This window comes from Diplotaxodon limnothrissa, linkage group LG17 (genome assembly GCF_057381915.1).
Source record: "Diplotaxodon limnothrissa isolate DT_005_m linkage group LG17, D_limnothrissa_male_GT1.1, whole genome shotgun sequence".
Taxonomy (NCBI): Eukaryota; Metazoa; Chordata; class Actinopteri; order Cichliformes; family Cichlidae; genus Diplotaxodon; species Diplotaxodon limnothrissa.
In genome coordinates, this window is record NC_140612.1 from 41,550,564 (window position 1) to 41,566,507 (window position 15,944).

Consider the following 15,944-nt stretch of genomic DNA (forward strand, 5'->3'; position numbering starts at 1 on the left):
GAGACGCTAATGGATTAACAGATTGTTCAGAAGATCAAGTAAAGATCTGGTGGAACCTTCTTATGATCTTTTAAAGCTTTTTGTGGAATATTTCACAAGCCAGTGGATCAAACATGAAACCATGTGACTAGCGGGAGTGGGATCACATGAATTCTCCAACTTCTGGGGTCCTTCCAGTTACTAGTAACAGGCAAGATCCAGAAGAGAAGATCCAGGACTTCCACTGATGTACATTATTGTACAGAATATTCAAGAGAAATGACAACCAGGCATTGGACTATTTCCATCTTTGTGTCGGTGCAGCACATTCCAGCGAATGATCCTAATCTAACGTTTCATACATGCATTCCTCTTTTACTGAAACTGTTTTGCTTTTTACTGAACCTTCATGTTGTGAATGAACTGTTGACTCGCTCAATGCAAATGTGTTTAATTTTTTCATTCTAGTCATAAGGCTAAATGTGTGTGTGTGTGTGTGTGTGTGTGTGTGTGTGTGTGTGTGTGTGTGTGTGTGTGTGTGTGTGTTTACGTGCAGACATGTTGAGACGAGTTATTTTCAAGTCTTTACAAAAGAGTGATCAACTTGACAAAGCAGCGCCTCAGCCTGAGTATGTAGGGAAACAGAAGCTTTGATCAGCAGTGAGATGAAACAGGAAGCTGCAGTATCCCGTTTAACCAAACTGACATCTGCCCCGTCTTTTCTGGAGAGCCCCAGTTGACCCGGCAGATAAAGAAGTCGCTTTAAAAGGGAACAGCACGTTTAGCTCTGCTGAACATCTAGGGAACGTTTAAGTAATTACATCTAATGAGAACACTTCTTGTCCCCGGGGATCAGCAGGTTATCTGCAGGGCCTTCTCGAAACAGTATCTAAGCATAAGGTTTGAAAGGTCTCATCTTAGAAGAAGGAAGAAAGATCTCAGCCACGAACCATGAATCACAAACACATGGGCTTGAATTTACTCACATCATCAATTCACCAACACTGAATCCAGCAGGCAGTTGTTGCCAACATCCAGTTTGTGAAAGCGGAGACTCTAAATACCACAGTCCCGTACCAGGGACAGACAGTTCAATTCAATATAGTTCAAATCACAACAGTCACATCAAAGTGCTTTACATTGTAAGGTAGACCCTACAATAATACATACAGAGAAAACCCAACAATCATATGAACTCCTATGAGCAGCACTTTGGCGACAGTGGGAAGGAAAAACTCCCTTTTAACAGGAAGAAACCTCCAGCAGAACCAGGCTCAGGGAGGGGCGGGGCCATCTGCTGCGATTGGTTAGTTAAGGGAGGATTCAGTCAGAGGATCCAGCCCTCACTGTAAGTCTAAAGTAGAGCGGGTGTGTTATATTGGGGTGATACAGAACTATGACGATTTGAAGATGAGACTGGACCAATGAGAGGCAGGCGACGATTTCATTTCCCACTGGATCTATCTACTGACATGTTACAATGTATCCAGCCAAGACTTAAAGCAAACACTGTACTGGGATCTGTTCAGAATAATTTAGGTTAATTACAACTTGGATCATGTTTTTCTAGCTTTGGACATCAATTGGTCATTACTGATACTGTGTTGTTTTTGTTTTTGTTCATAGTTTTGTCTATGTGTTGCTTAAGAAACATGATGGAGTTCTCTGACACCAGGTTACTGTGTGGATTAGCAGCTACTGTCAGAAACTGCTTAGTTTGAATTAACATCATTATCGAACTGCCTTTTTCTTTCAGCACTGATGGTCAGCTGGTCAAACATGTCTTATAACACTTATACTCACATACAAGTAAACCGACATTTCCAAAGAAACATCTTTTTATCTCAAGACAAAATGCTCTTTATGAGAAAAAATGAAAAATGTGAGAAAATATGAAATACATTATTTTATGGACAAACACTGCGCCACAGTAAGTCACAGACTGCCACAATCATGAACTCAGATCTATCAACTCCAAACCTGTTCACCTGGTCTGTGGTCACAGACATTTGTAAAAGAGTGGGTCATCCTAAAGATTTTGAGCACCGTGCTCACAGAATTTGAGCGTGGTGCTTTCATACTAAACCACCCTAAGTCTGTTTTTGTTTCTTCCATCTTAGACATTCGACAGTCAGCTATAAGTGGTATTATTGCAAAGTGGAACCTCTTAGGAACTAAAGTGACTCAACCATGAGAAAGCAGATCATATAAAGTGGCAAAGCAGAGTTACTGAGTGCTGATGCTCGTAGTTAAGTCACCACCAGTCTGCTGATCTAACAACGTCCTGTGGAATCATCAGGACAAAAACTATGCATCAGAGCTTCATGGTATTCGTGGCCCAATACTTTTGTGCACATAGTGTATCTCAGATCCACATCGTATGGGAACCAAGTGGCAAAGGCAATCCATCACAGTCAGTAGAGGAGCAAAAATAGATGAGACTGTCTGTGACAAAATCTAAAATGAAAATATTAGAATTGAGAAAGTCGTTTACTTGTATGGGAATATTTCTCTAGAAGGCAGGAGCTCTGTTATTTAAAATGTTCTTTGTCTGTTTTCATAGCAGTGACAGCAGATGTGTATCATCCTCAGAAAGAAGCTTGTTGTTTCTTTTTAGACTTTCTTCATTAATTTTATTTTATTATTGATTTTTTGTCCTGTAACAAATGAATTCAGCATCATGAATGGTTTTCAGGAGTGTAAATAAAACATGAGGATGTAGTGTCTGATATTCCCAAGTCCCAGTTTTATAAGATTATCATGTTTGGCACCCGTGCTGGCAGCGTTCCTTTAATCCTGCTCATGAGCTGGGACACATTTTGAGTTCCAAAGTTACCTGAAAGACGTTTTTTTAGTGTTTCCGGAAATTTGGGACCTTTATGATAAAAATAACAACAATTCCAACAATACGTACAATCCCACATAAGTCATGTACAGTAAGTAAATATATTAGTTAAAAACATACCCAGTAGAAAACATGGGTGTAGCTTATGTGTCAGAAAAATAAAGCTAAGTTCATGAAAACCTGCATTCATCTGCCACCAGATGGCAACAGCTGTGGTTGCAAACAGACTTGCAGTCCTATAGAAGTTTATGGGAAAGGCTTTCTGACGTGACCCCTGTAAATACTGTCCTGCTGAGTTTATTGGCTCAGTCACTCATTTTGGGTCATATTGACTAAAAAGGTCTCTTTTGTAAATCTTGGTTATACCACCCCATATGGAAAAGATATATATAAATCTTATAAAGTTTGTATCTGTCTTGTGTGAAAAGCATATAAGAGTGAAAACAGATATAAGATCCCTTGAAAAATTATATAATGAAACTTGTATGTTTTGGATACTAAAACAATGTATGAAAGTAATGAGAAAGTGGCCACTTTCATGAGTAATCACATATAAGTTTTTACTATTTCTTTTCCATATGGGACGGCTCCAAATGGAGGATTATCTGTGACAGGAACTCACACGTGTGGAGGGATCTCACAACCAGATTATAGGTGGCAGACAGTTGGTGTCATAAGCCACTCCCTCTCGTCACGGATGGCTGTTCACAGTGGACGCATAGATGGCTTCTTTCACTCGTTGCTTTTCTTTCCCCCTCAGATTACAACGACCTGGATGTCCGAGAACCTTCACAGACACAAACAGAATTAACCTTTGATAGCAGAAAACCTTTGGTATGCTTGTTGCTTCATCATATCAAAGCTGCCTCACATAATATCCTTATCAAAGGTGGGTCACAGCTGATTAGGCTAAAAGGGAATCATTTCAGAAACAGCATAGCAGATGAAACTGTGTGGCTGTAAATTCAACAATGTTCCAGATACAAATATTTTGTCTCCACATTGAATTCACACGTAAAGTGTCAGGCGCCGTCTGAGCTGTGCGTGTGAGATGAACCTCGCCATCAAGCTGGATCAATGAGGCCTTAAAGTGCAATATCAGTGAAGGCTGCTATAGCCAATGACTCTCCAGTGTCTTTGGCTCCAATGGACCAATGTTTTAACAAATACAAAGGAAAGTAAACTTCTGTCGGGAAATGAAGCCGTTATGAATTAGGATTACTCCGAACCCTAATCCTAACTGTAAGTCTCATCATTGCTGGTTTAAAACAACCTTATGTAACTCAGATTTGAAACATCATAAACAAATATGTGTACAATGGTTCAAATAAGCTTCTTGCTCCAATAAACTGAGATGTTAATGATGAAGGTTCCAAACTCAAGCTTCTGACTGATCGTATCAAATCAATGGGTGATGTCACGATGGCTATTTTCACTTAATCTGTATGAATTATGACCGTCTGATTTTTTGGTTTTCTCTGTGTGTGCATGGATGGGCGGTTTGAGAATATATACAACATATGATATTATAAATCCACTGCAGTGTGGAGACAGTTTCATGCTCCGTCCATGTCGGTTTCCTCATGATGTCCGACACACGGCAAAAGCAAAAGTAAGACATGTTTAGGCAGACGTCGTCATCACATATAAACTGTTTTATTAAATAATTCAGTGTCAGTCAACATTAAAAAGACAGTCGTCCAAAGAGGATGGGCCAACAAATGAAATTATGATCAAATACTGCAAATAAAGTAGTTTTTCTGTTGATTCTGTTCATCTGGATGTTTTCAGTGGGAGAAACGTTTCGTCGCTCATCCAGGTGACGTCTTCAGTCTCAGCTGACTGCAGGTTTCCCCGATCTTAGATTTTTATAATCCAAATTAATGTTCTATGCATTTTTAATGCAGCTAACACGAGCCACAGTTTTCAGTCACCGTATATTTTTCCAATTTTAAGAGAAAAACTAGGAAACATTTGTGACCTGGCCATAAACAATACTGTGCAAAGGGTTTGAGAATTGTTTTTATTTGCTCTTGCAGTAGCATCAGAGAGGAATCTGAGCACCCGCCGACACACTTTGGCAAAACAACATTTACTTATAAACAACTGCTTTAGCTTCCAGAAAATAGACAGTGAGGTCCTTATAGGTCGCTGATCTCAATATGATAAAACCAATATAAGAGTCTGTGAAAAGAAAGAGACGCTGATAAAAGTTCTTGAAGCACTGAACAGCTTAACGTCCAGGTAACTTGACTGCGAGTGTACTTTTCTCCCACTGTGCTGTGACTAATGTTAACTGAGAAAGAATCGTCACATTACTTTTAGTACATTAAACATTTGCACAGTAATCTATGTAATCCTGTTTCTGACCACTGACGTCTTTATTTCAAACCGGCATTTTTGTTGAGTGTCAAGTTTGATTTTGTGAAGCTGATTTTCTACACAGCCTTTGTGTACACGGCTGAACATGTGAGGGGATGTGGGCTCGGTCAGTTCATCAAATAAAGCCCAGTAAAAACTGATGCTTATGAGAAAGGTGGGCAGCACGTGCAGCTTTTGTATTTTTTCATTCATTGGACTCCTTGATTGCATCTTCAGTTTTGCAGTCTGTCAGTCTTGCTCCATGCATTGCAATAGAAAACAAAAATGTGTGGCTTCCCATTGTACGCTGCAGGTAAAGAAGCAGCTTCCTGTTTGGTCAAAGTGATATAAGCAACGTCTGCAGAGACACACGAGGACACGGACCGACAATGTTAACTTTGACTACCTCCACCAATCAAAGGACACACCAGAATCAGCATCAGCATCAACCGACCACCTTACAGTGTCTGAGCTAGTTAATGAAGACAGAAGGGCTGGAGCATTATGAGATAATGTGTCTGCTGAGTAAATCTGAAAAAGGAGAAAAGGGTAAATGTTTAAGTATTGCAATCAATGTCAAATCATAACAAAATAAAATTCATTAGTGTGTTTACTAATGCTCTTGGTTGTCATGAATGTTTGGGATGAGAATAAAATCAGGAGATTAAAGAGATCCACGCTAGTTTTAAAGTTCTGTGAATCCTTCAGCAAGTGAACAGAAAGATCTGTGACTGAACTTTATGCCACAAACAGAGAACTCCTAATGAATTTATTATTTTCACTAAACCTGCAGGTTTTAGACGTGTCCTCAAACCAACACAGCTGATTTAAATGGCTAAATTAGCTCCTGCAGTTCTCCAGAGGCCTGGTAACGAACTAATCATGTGATTCAGGTGTGTTGACCCAAGGTGAGATCTAAAACCTGCAGGGACACCGGCCCTCGTGGACTGAGATTGCCCACCCCTGTTCTAGTTCCTTAGTATGGTTCCCTCTCGTGCCTCTGAGTTTCTTCTTGATTTCTTGTTTTTTATGTTAGTTCCCTTTAGGGTCCAGTCTTTCTCTTTCTCGTCTCGGTGTCCTGTCATCAGTGTCCCCGTGTTTACCTTCTTTCCCCCGGTCATGTTCTGTCTCTGTGAATACGTTAGCAGTCCTGTCCGTCTGTTCTCTCCCGTATTCATCTTCCTGTGTTTTGTCCCTTTCTCCCCCCAGTCTGTCATGTCTCCATGTCTGTTGAGTCCAAGTCCCAGTGTCAAGTTCATGTTCCTTAGTCTGAGTCTCAGTGTTCATCTGAGACTGTAGACATTGAAAAGTCCATAGGAAAGATGGTATCTGATTATACTTTCTCCAGAATTGTCTAAGGAGCTGGAAAAGAAAAGCGTCTGGACTCCTTGAAGACGTTTCATCTGAGAAGATTCTTCAGTTCTGTGAGTGGTGGCGAGTCCCAGGTTTGGCGTCCTATGGGAGTGTCCCCCCAAGAGGGTCATGGACCCCCTATTGATCCTCTACCTAATCACACAAGCCAAGGTGTGAAAACGGGTGTGGGTCACAATCAGCCACAGTGTCGGTCAACCCACTGTGAGGCCCAGGGACAGCACCTGGCCACGTACAGTGATGACACCTGGGTCAAAAGGAAAACCCAAGAAGGGGAATCCTTCACTGAGCTCTGAGCTGAGCAAACATGATAAATTTGCTTATCTTTTTGCAGAATATAGCAATGGCATTATGTTATATTAAACTGTGACTTTCACGGGTTAACCTGGGTGTGTTTCCTAAATCAGCAGCAGATGCTGAACAGCTGACTATTCTGTGAAAATAATTAATCTGCAGATGAAATATCTGAAGCACAGAAAGTGGAACATGTAAACTGATCAACTCAAAGTAAAACACAGTTAACCTTAAATACCAGTGATACTCTGTTTACTCTGATTCACAACCGGAGGGCCTTTGAACAAATGAACAGTCGTGCACTACTTCCCCAGCTGCAGCCTCAATTCATCCATTATCTACCAGAAGTGCTGTCGAGTCTAAACGAGTGTGTGGTCTCAGCTTGTGAATTGGAGATTATTCATGTAAACTTCAGGAGTTGGATCAGACCTCACAGGTTCTCTGGTTATATAAACCCCCTGCACTAAAATCTGTTTGTTCTCGTTTTCGTGCCCCACTCTGCCTTTTTCAATTCATTAACCTCTCATTAGTACACGAGGATCTGCCTCCCAAACCGTAACTTATTCCTTTGGCAATTATCTACTAGAAATGCTGTAAAATCTAAATAAGGCTACGGTATCGGCTTGCAAACAGAGGACTCTGCTTTCTCATAGATCATACAGAAATGATTCGGACCATGCAGCTCTGCTCTCCCAGTTTGTAGCTGTCCACATTTCTGCAGCGATCTCGTTTGCAGCCCTTGGTCTTATATAATGTTTATATAATTGTTATAGGATGTTAGTTAAAGAAGATGAGTCTCATTCTTCCAATCATCACTCATAAAACACATCACCTAATGCGGTGCTGAATAATTCATTCCTATAAAAGGAGTGGCATTTGACAACTTACGAGTGATTTTGAAATCTCATGAATTAAACATCGTGGCTCTTGCTTGTCTGTGGATGCAAATGGCAACATAGGTGGTGATGTTAATGCCAGTGATGCATCTCTGAATGACAGCCTGAGTAAAACGAAGAAAGGGCCTTGATGAGGGCTAAGTGAGGATAACAGGGGAATACTGATGGAGGATTGCTTTGTATTGCTCATTTTTGGGGTTATTAATTAAAAAGCTGAATGTAAGTAGAAGCTCTCTTAGACAAAATCTACATGGTAAAGACGTCTCTTCACATGTTGTAGTAAATGATTTCCATAGCCTGTTCTGTTCCTCGGTGATGTTGTAGTTATGGAGGTTAAACAGAGACTGCAGCGTGTTGTGCGCTCTGCTGAGAAGGTGGTTGGCTGCAGACTCCCATCTCTGCAGGACCTGTACACCTCCAGGACACTGCGGCGTGCAGCTCGGATCTCAGCTGACCCTTCTCACCCTGGACACAGTCTGTTTGACCTGCTCCCCTCAGGCAGGAGGCTCCGGTCCATTCGCACCAGAACCTCTCGCCAGAAGAACAGTTTCTTCCCCTCTGCTGTTGGACACATGAACAATAACCATATGACTGTTCCCACCACTAACACATGACCCTACGCTGTGTTCACTGCATCATTCCATGTTTTGGCACTGATCACCACCTGCACTCATGCATATATCTTTCTACGTAGCACTTTTAATTCTTATTCTTACTTTTATTTTTTCATGTCTATTTAAGCGCAATTTATGACAGCATGTTTGCACTGAAGCACCGCAGCAATTTCCTAATGTTGTAAACCTGCTCAACATTTGGCAATAAAACCCTTTCTGATTCTGATTCTGATTCTAATGAATCATACTGTGAGTATTTATTATGCATAGAGCCATGGAAACAGGCTCTCGTGAGGTCTGCTCTCTGCAGTGTCTCAGACCTCAATGACTTCAGCTCTTAACCACGGATCTACTTTTGAGCCACAGCAGAAAATATACCAGCTGTACAATTTGCCCAAAGGTGCATGCACTCCAGGCTCATGCCAGTGTTGTACTTTTTGCAATTATGTGAGGGTGCACTTGCATCCGGGTCATGCAGATTGTGTCATTAGTGGGTAAACAATTTTGTTTGGAAGTCCACGTGCCTGCAGCCTACAAGCAGTCACTACAGTAGAGTCCCAGACTGTGCAGCACATTCTGGGTGTGTCCTCCAAGGAACAGACTATGAAATAATGTAATAAGAACAAGACTGAGTGCATTGCAAATGGTGAGTATAATCCTGGACTCAGGATACAAATCAGATCTCAGGTCTTACTCAGATCACATTATTCTTGGGAAGTGTGATGTAATCGCCATATTGTTGTGTACAGTTTGAGGAATATATTCCAAATATACCCTTATACTCTCACCCCCAACTAGTCACAAGAGATGGCGGCGGCTCCCTAAACTTGGTTCTTTCAGAGGTTTCTACCTGTTAAAAGAGAGTTTTTCCCTCCCACTGTCACCAAGTGCTCACTCGGTTCTCTTTATTTTACAGTCTTTATCTTAAATATAAAGCACCTTTAGGTGATTGCCGCTTAGATCTATATAAATACAAATTAATTCAGTTGAGTATATATTATACTGCAGCAAGCAGGGGTGAGTTTAAAAGGCGGGCGTGGGGTGTTCAAGACCATGTGTAATGCAAGGCTTTCCTAACATTCTTTCTAAATCTTTTTTTAAGATTTAAAGAGAAATATGAGCACAGATCCATAGAGGCTGGAGTCCATCACAGCAGGCAAGACCCCAGGCTGTGTAAAGATGCCCCAGAGACAATCCAGCACATAACAGCAGGGTGCAAGATGCTAGCAGGCAGGGCATACATGGAACAACATAACCAAGTGGCCGGCATAGTGTACAGGAACATCTGTGCCGAGTATAACCTGGAAGTCCCGAGGTCACAATGGGAGATGCCCCCAAGGGTGGTGGAGAATGACCGAGCTAAGATCCTGTGGGACTTCCAGATACAGACGGACAAAATGGTGGTGGCTAACCAACCGGACATAGTGGTGGTAGACAAACAGAAGAAGACGGCCGTAGTGATCGATGTAGCGGTTCCGAATGACAGCAATATCAGGAAGAAGGAACACGAGAAGCTGGAGAAATACCAAGGGCTCAGAGAAGAGCTCGAGAGGATGTGGAGGGTGAAGGTAACGGTGGTCCCCGTGGTAATCGGAGCACTAGGTGCGGTGACTCCCAAGCTAGGCGAGTGGCTCCAGCAGATCCCGGGAATAACATCGGAGATCTCTGTCCAGAAGAGCGCAGTCCTGGGAACAGCTAAGATACTGCAGGACCCTCAAGCTCCCAGGCCTCTGGTAGAGGACCCGAGCTGGAAGATTGAAGACCGCCTGCAGGGGCAACCCGTTCTCACTCCCAAAGCGTAACATTTTACGCTAGGTGACAAATCGTCACCATATTACGTTTTCGGCTACCCACCACGTTCCTAAATGACGACCTCGGAAAAAGAGGAAATATGAGAACCGTCTGGACTGAACCTACACATATTCGCTCTTTTTCTTCAAATCGCTTAGAAACACGCTATTTAACATCATTAAAGTCCTGGTTAAGGTCAGGAATAAGGTTATGGTCAGGGCTAGGGATAAGGTTAGGTTTAGGGCTGGAATACAGGTCTGGAACGTCTACTACCGCGGGAGCGTCATTGCACTGGATTCCAGCCATAACCCGCCGCGTACCATAAGAACGCCGAAGGTCTCCTTTCGCGTTCCTCAGGAACGCCGCGGGACGTGACAAAACGTCCACATGTTACGCCTCGGGAGTGAGAACGCTCTGGCAGGGGCGTGCTGGGAATGTTTTGAAATAGTTTTTCTTTTTAATCAGGTTTGTACAGTTGTTATTGGGTTAGTTCTTAGTCATTCTTAGTTGCACTGAACTGCAGCATGTGGCAAAAAATACACTTTATCTTTGAGCAGTGGCTCATGGACATGGTCGTCCCTCCGTCTATTTTTCTTACCTTGTTAATTTCACCTTTCACTTTTGCTCCTCCTGCACTTCTCTATGGAGTCACAGCCTCCTGTGCCCGTGAGGACTCGTTACTAGCTGTTACTACTGTTGACTGTGCAGCAACAGCAGCTGCAACAACTAACTTGTCTGTTAATTTTGACTCATTTTGCTGCTTTTATTTTCAGTGTATTTTTATTTCTCTGCCTCAGCTTTTCACCACTTCATCTGCACTAAACTCTTTTCTACAACCTGTGTGAGTGCACAGAGAAGGTACGGGAAGAGCTGGTGGTTTAATTGGGCAACACGGTATCTGTAATGAACTGAAAAGTTTAAAGCAGCATGAGGGTCTTATCTGATGTGATGTGGACTGGAGTGAGATCATTTATGGAGGTGTTTGGAGTAAAATAATTATTCATCATAGAATTTACAAACAGATTATTTCCACTTCTTCACAGCAGAGTGGACCAAGTGGTAAAAAAGAGACTGGACGTTTATATGATGGTGTTCCTGCATGCAGTGCTGCCACCAAGTGGTCCAAATGAGCATATGTCCACAAAGAAATGTAAAACATCATGTAATGAAGTCAAGAATTATGAATTGAGTTTTATTAGTTTCATGGCAGTGCTCTGTCTGTCATGGTCCTGGGTCGTCGACCCAGTGTTTTGAGTTTATTGTTATTATTATTTGTGTTTTGGGGTTTTGAATGCTGGGTTTCTGGGTTGGTGCTCCCTCTGTTGGTCCCTGGTGTTAGTGTCTCGTCAGGCTAATCAGGTCCAGCTGTGTCTCCCACCTGTGTGTGATTTCCCAGTGTCCCTCTGTGGATTTATAGTGTGTGTCTGCCTGTGTTCTTTGTCGCGTCGTCTGTATTCATCCTCTGTGTCACCCTGTGTTATTGCGCACTCTGCATTGCTCCGTGAACCTCTCGGTGACTCCATGTGCTCTCCCTGCAGTCCTCCTCTCGTGTTTCAGGTTTGCCGTTCTATAGTTTAGTTTATCCTTAGCTCTGTTTTGTCATCCCCACTTTGTGTTCTGTCTTCTATAATAATCACCCTGCATTTCAAGTAGTGCTGCATTCGAGTCCTTTTCCACACATCACACGGCTGCTGCCCCAGTCGTGACACTATCTGTCTCACCTGTAAAGCGTAACAACAATTAGAATCCATTAGATTTCATATTTATAGTTCATATTTCTGTATAGTTTTCATAATTATATCCGGTTCATAGCCTGTACATACTCATAGTTATAGCATATTCATAACATACCTCCATGTACATTGTAACATTGAGCTCTCAGAGGAAATGTGAAAACTCATACATTTTTAATAAAATGTTTATTTAACAAACAAACAAAGTAAAAGATAGAAAAGATAAAATAATATTCTACTGATATCAGTTTCTATAAAACACCTAGTTAGTGACTACATAACAGCAGTTGTACCTAGCATTATATAACCAATCAAAAAGTGGAAAGAACATATTTATTCACACGGACAAAATTCAGTCTTCTAAAGTCATTGTGGTTACAGTCGTTTCTACAATGGCAATGATGAGTAACGACTGCCAACGTAAACTGAGAGCAAAGACATGATACAGAAATAGCCCTCGTTTCTTTTTCACTCACTTTATACGCCTCTCTGCATTTAATCATTAGTGATTATTAATCTCTGCCTCTCTTTCACACTGTGTCTTTGTCCTTTTCTTCCTCTCCTAACCCCGATATTTGCCCCTCCCAGAGCCTGTTTTTGCTAAAGGGTTCTTCCTGTTAAAAGGGAGTTTTTCCTTCCCACTGTCACCAATTGTTTTCTTGTGTTTTCTTTGTATTATTGTAGTGTCTCTACTTTAGAATACAAACCATCTTGAGATGACTGTGATTTGGTGCTATATGGACAAATACGTCACCTGTACTGTACAGCATCATCATTCCTTGCTGTGTGTTGCAAAGTGTCATTAAAAACAGTGGATGGAGACACAAAGACAAAGCCACATCAGAACAGACACCACATTTCTCTGCATGCAAAATACAAATGATCATCGAAATACTGAAATATTTCAGATTTAATATTGACCAGTTATTGATTATATTTATATTTATAATGGTTTGTTTTCATTTTTTTCATTGACAAAAATCATTTTTTATCATCAACCCAAACCTGTTTCATTGTGCACATTAGTATGTGCACATTTCATGCTTGAATAAAATAGTTTCGTGACTTACATTTGGTCTGCAAACAGAGGTACTGTATCTGAAATGGCCAGTGCAATGTCTTTCAGAACAACAGATTTGTCTGCAATATGCAGCGTGGATTTCAGGCTTGCCCAGAAAGTCTGCTGCTTCCTGTCATCTTTTGGCCACTCAAGGTATGTCTGCTGCCTCAGCAAACTTCTGAGTCTCAAATACTTCTTAGGAAGAGAGTCTGTCGGAATGGGCTCCAATAATATGAAGACCAGTGAGTCCCGATGGACACTGATGGCTCGGTGCTGAGCGAAGAAGAGCTCGTAGTTGCACCATTCGCTTTGCACAAAGTGTTTGGAGAGGACAAACAGCGTCTTGTAGCTAGACTCAACACAGTTGATGATGTTGTCTATGATCCACTCTCCAGGGACAAAGTCTCTCTCGTGGACACATAGGGAAAATCCAGCACCTTCCAAAGTGGGAACCAGGTGGGTGTCCACCCAGTCAGAATCTTGATTACTGTAGGAAATGAACGCATGATAACTAAAGGATGCATTGTTCAAAATATTGGAACGTTTCTTGCCTCTCCTTTTCATCCTTATCCAGACCCATAACATCTTTGTATACCATGCTCCATCACATTTATGAAAAACCAGACCTACGGCTGCAGATATAACTATTAGCACGGGCAGCGCAACTGCAGCTTGAAGCCACATCTCACACGACAGCTTACTGGGTTTGTACTCTGACAATGGCAGACCTGCAAATGACAGTGGTGTGTTACATGTATAATCTAAGGGCCAGTCCATTAACAAGGACTTGTTGAAAGCAGTGATGAACCAATAGGAGTCACACGAGCAGACAAACGGATTGCCTCCAACTTTGAGTTTCTGAAGCCTGGGAAGCCCTGCCAAGACCTCTCTCGATATAGATGTGATAGCATTCTGGTCTATGTGAAGACTTAGCAGAGCTGGGACACTAAGATCTACCGGGATAACCTGGATGCTGTTGGAGCTAAGTGTAAGATGTGTCAGCTTGGAAAAGCGAGTCAGATCCTTTTGCATTATAGACGTTATTCCTGTCTTTGACAAGTCAATCTTCTCAAAGTCTGATGACAGATATGCAAAGACACTGTTGCCCAGGTTGTTGTTTCCAAGGCTAAGCTCAGTCAGCTGAGCAGGCCAATAGCAGTCCCCATCCAAGTGGATGGAGTTGAAGCTGAGATCCAGAGACTCTAGTGAGTTCATCTGATGTGTCTTCTGAGAGATAAAGGAAAGACTGCTGAAGCGGTTCCTGCTTAAAGACAGCTTCCGCAGTTTGGGAAAAACAGAGCTGTTTGAACACGGAGTCCACCAGAAGCCCGATTCTGTCAGCAGGTTATCTGATAGATCAAGAATCTCCAGTGATGGCAGGGCAGTCATGACTCTGCAGGGTAAAATATTCATTCCAGTCCCAGAGAACTTTAAATAGGTCAGTCTGGAGAAGGCCTCAAAGCTCATGTTTATCGTGGGATATCTGTATTGATAATGATTCACACCATTAAAGATAACTGAGGAAAGATTGATTGTGTGATTAATGGGTGGTAAATTAAAGCCATCTGGTGTATCCTCATTGTAAGTGATGTTGACAAATGAGAGCTCGTGGAGAGGGGAAAGCCACACGTTCTTCATGAACACCACCATAAACGTGTTGTTTATCCAGGTGTTTTCTAAGGTGAGATTCTGTATAAAAGGCATTGTTCGCAGGTTCTTAAAGGGGTTGTCGCTCACATTGCAGCTGTCTGGAAATAGAGAGATGAATCGCAACATTTTTGCTTGTGTCACATTCAAGTCCACAAGGAGGTTCTCAAACATCCCAAAGGTTCCACAAAAAGATGCAAAGAGGGACAGTTTTTTGAGAGACTTGATTTTTGCAAGAGAACCAGATTCATACTTTTGCCAGTGAGTTCCTGCTCCCAAAGCCAGATGCTGAACAGAAGCATTCATCAGGGCATCAAAGTCACCGTAGCTCACTGACAGAGCAGCTGTACTACCCAGAGACAGGAAGTCTAGCTTTGTAAAGTTCTGAAAGGATGCCGGTAATTCATAGCTGGTATACAGGTTGTTGGCCAGATCAAGAATTTTCAGCTGTTTCAAGGAAATGTCAGGGATGAACGCTAAGTCATTGTTAGATATGTTGAGAATTTTGAGTGCTGGTGTGTGGGTGAACACTGTGGCTGAAATCTCCCGAAGTCCACAGTGAGCTGCTTTCAAAAAACAAAGCTGGGATAGTCCAGAAAACTCAGTTCCTTCCAGCGTTTGGATGACGTTGTAGGAGATGTCCAAATACTGTGTTTCGTTGGAAAGACTTGATGGAACACTGGTGATGTTTTGATGTGAGAGGTCTTTGACACCTCGCATTGATGTGACGCATAGTTTGAATCCTTCGTTATTTTCCTTAATAGCTGTGCAGTCCGGTCTCATTAGGGACACGATGACTACGGTCCCAATCAAAACAGCCACAGATGTGCTGAAAACACCAACATAAGAGAAGTCATTCAAAGACACGACCATTTACTGTGCAGGAATATCTTAGCACAACTATGTTTCCAAAAAATAGCACCGCCTGAAATGTAAATAAAAGTAGAATGCACATCATTTAAAGTTCACAGTAAAGTATGCGGCCATAATAAAATATTTTGAATATGATTCCAGCATCAAACAGAGAATTTGAAAATCATCGCATTCAGTTTCAAAGCTGTACAATAAAATAGAAAAATAGATGTACCAGAGATGAACATGTACGTTACCTTTGTGGAGACATAGCTTCAGCTTCGACTATGACAAGTTCAGGTCTGAGCTGTGTGAGTACTTTTATCCTGCTCTTAAAAGAAACTGTTCCTCTTTTTCCTCTTTTAAATTCCTCTTTCTCTCTGGTTCCTTTCCGTGACTTTCCACTGAGAAAGCAAATGTTATGTCTAAAGCTTACGCAACTGACAGGAGAAAAAAGTATTTCCTCAGAGGGTCTTTCCAATAAAAGTCTAAAGTATAATT

The 15,944-nt window shown here is 41.8% G+C and overlaps 1 protein-coding gene across 1 annotated transcript; it reads right to left on the reverse strand.

The window, feature by feature from the left end:
• Positions 1–12,950: 12,950 nt before the first annotated feature.
• Positions 12,951–15,723, reverse strand: LOC146615506 (toll-like receptor 1). Its single transcript, XM_085375654.1, has 2 exons — positions 15,701–15,723; positions 12,951–15,420 (listed from the first exon to the last, which is right to left on the reverse strand). The coding sequence occupies exons 1-2, from the start codon at positions 15,712–15,714 to the stop codon at positions 12,951–12,953; spliced, it is 2,484 nt and encodes an 827-aa protein (XP_085231780.1). The 5' UTR covers positions 15,715–15,723.
• Positions 15,724–15,944: the final 221 nt, after the last annotated feature.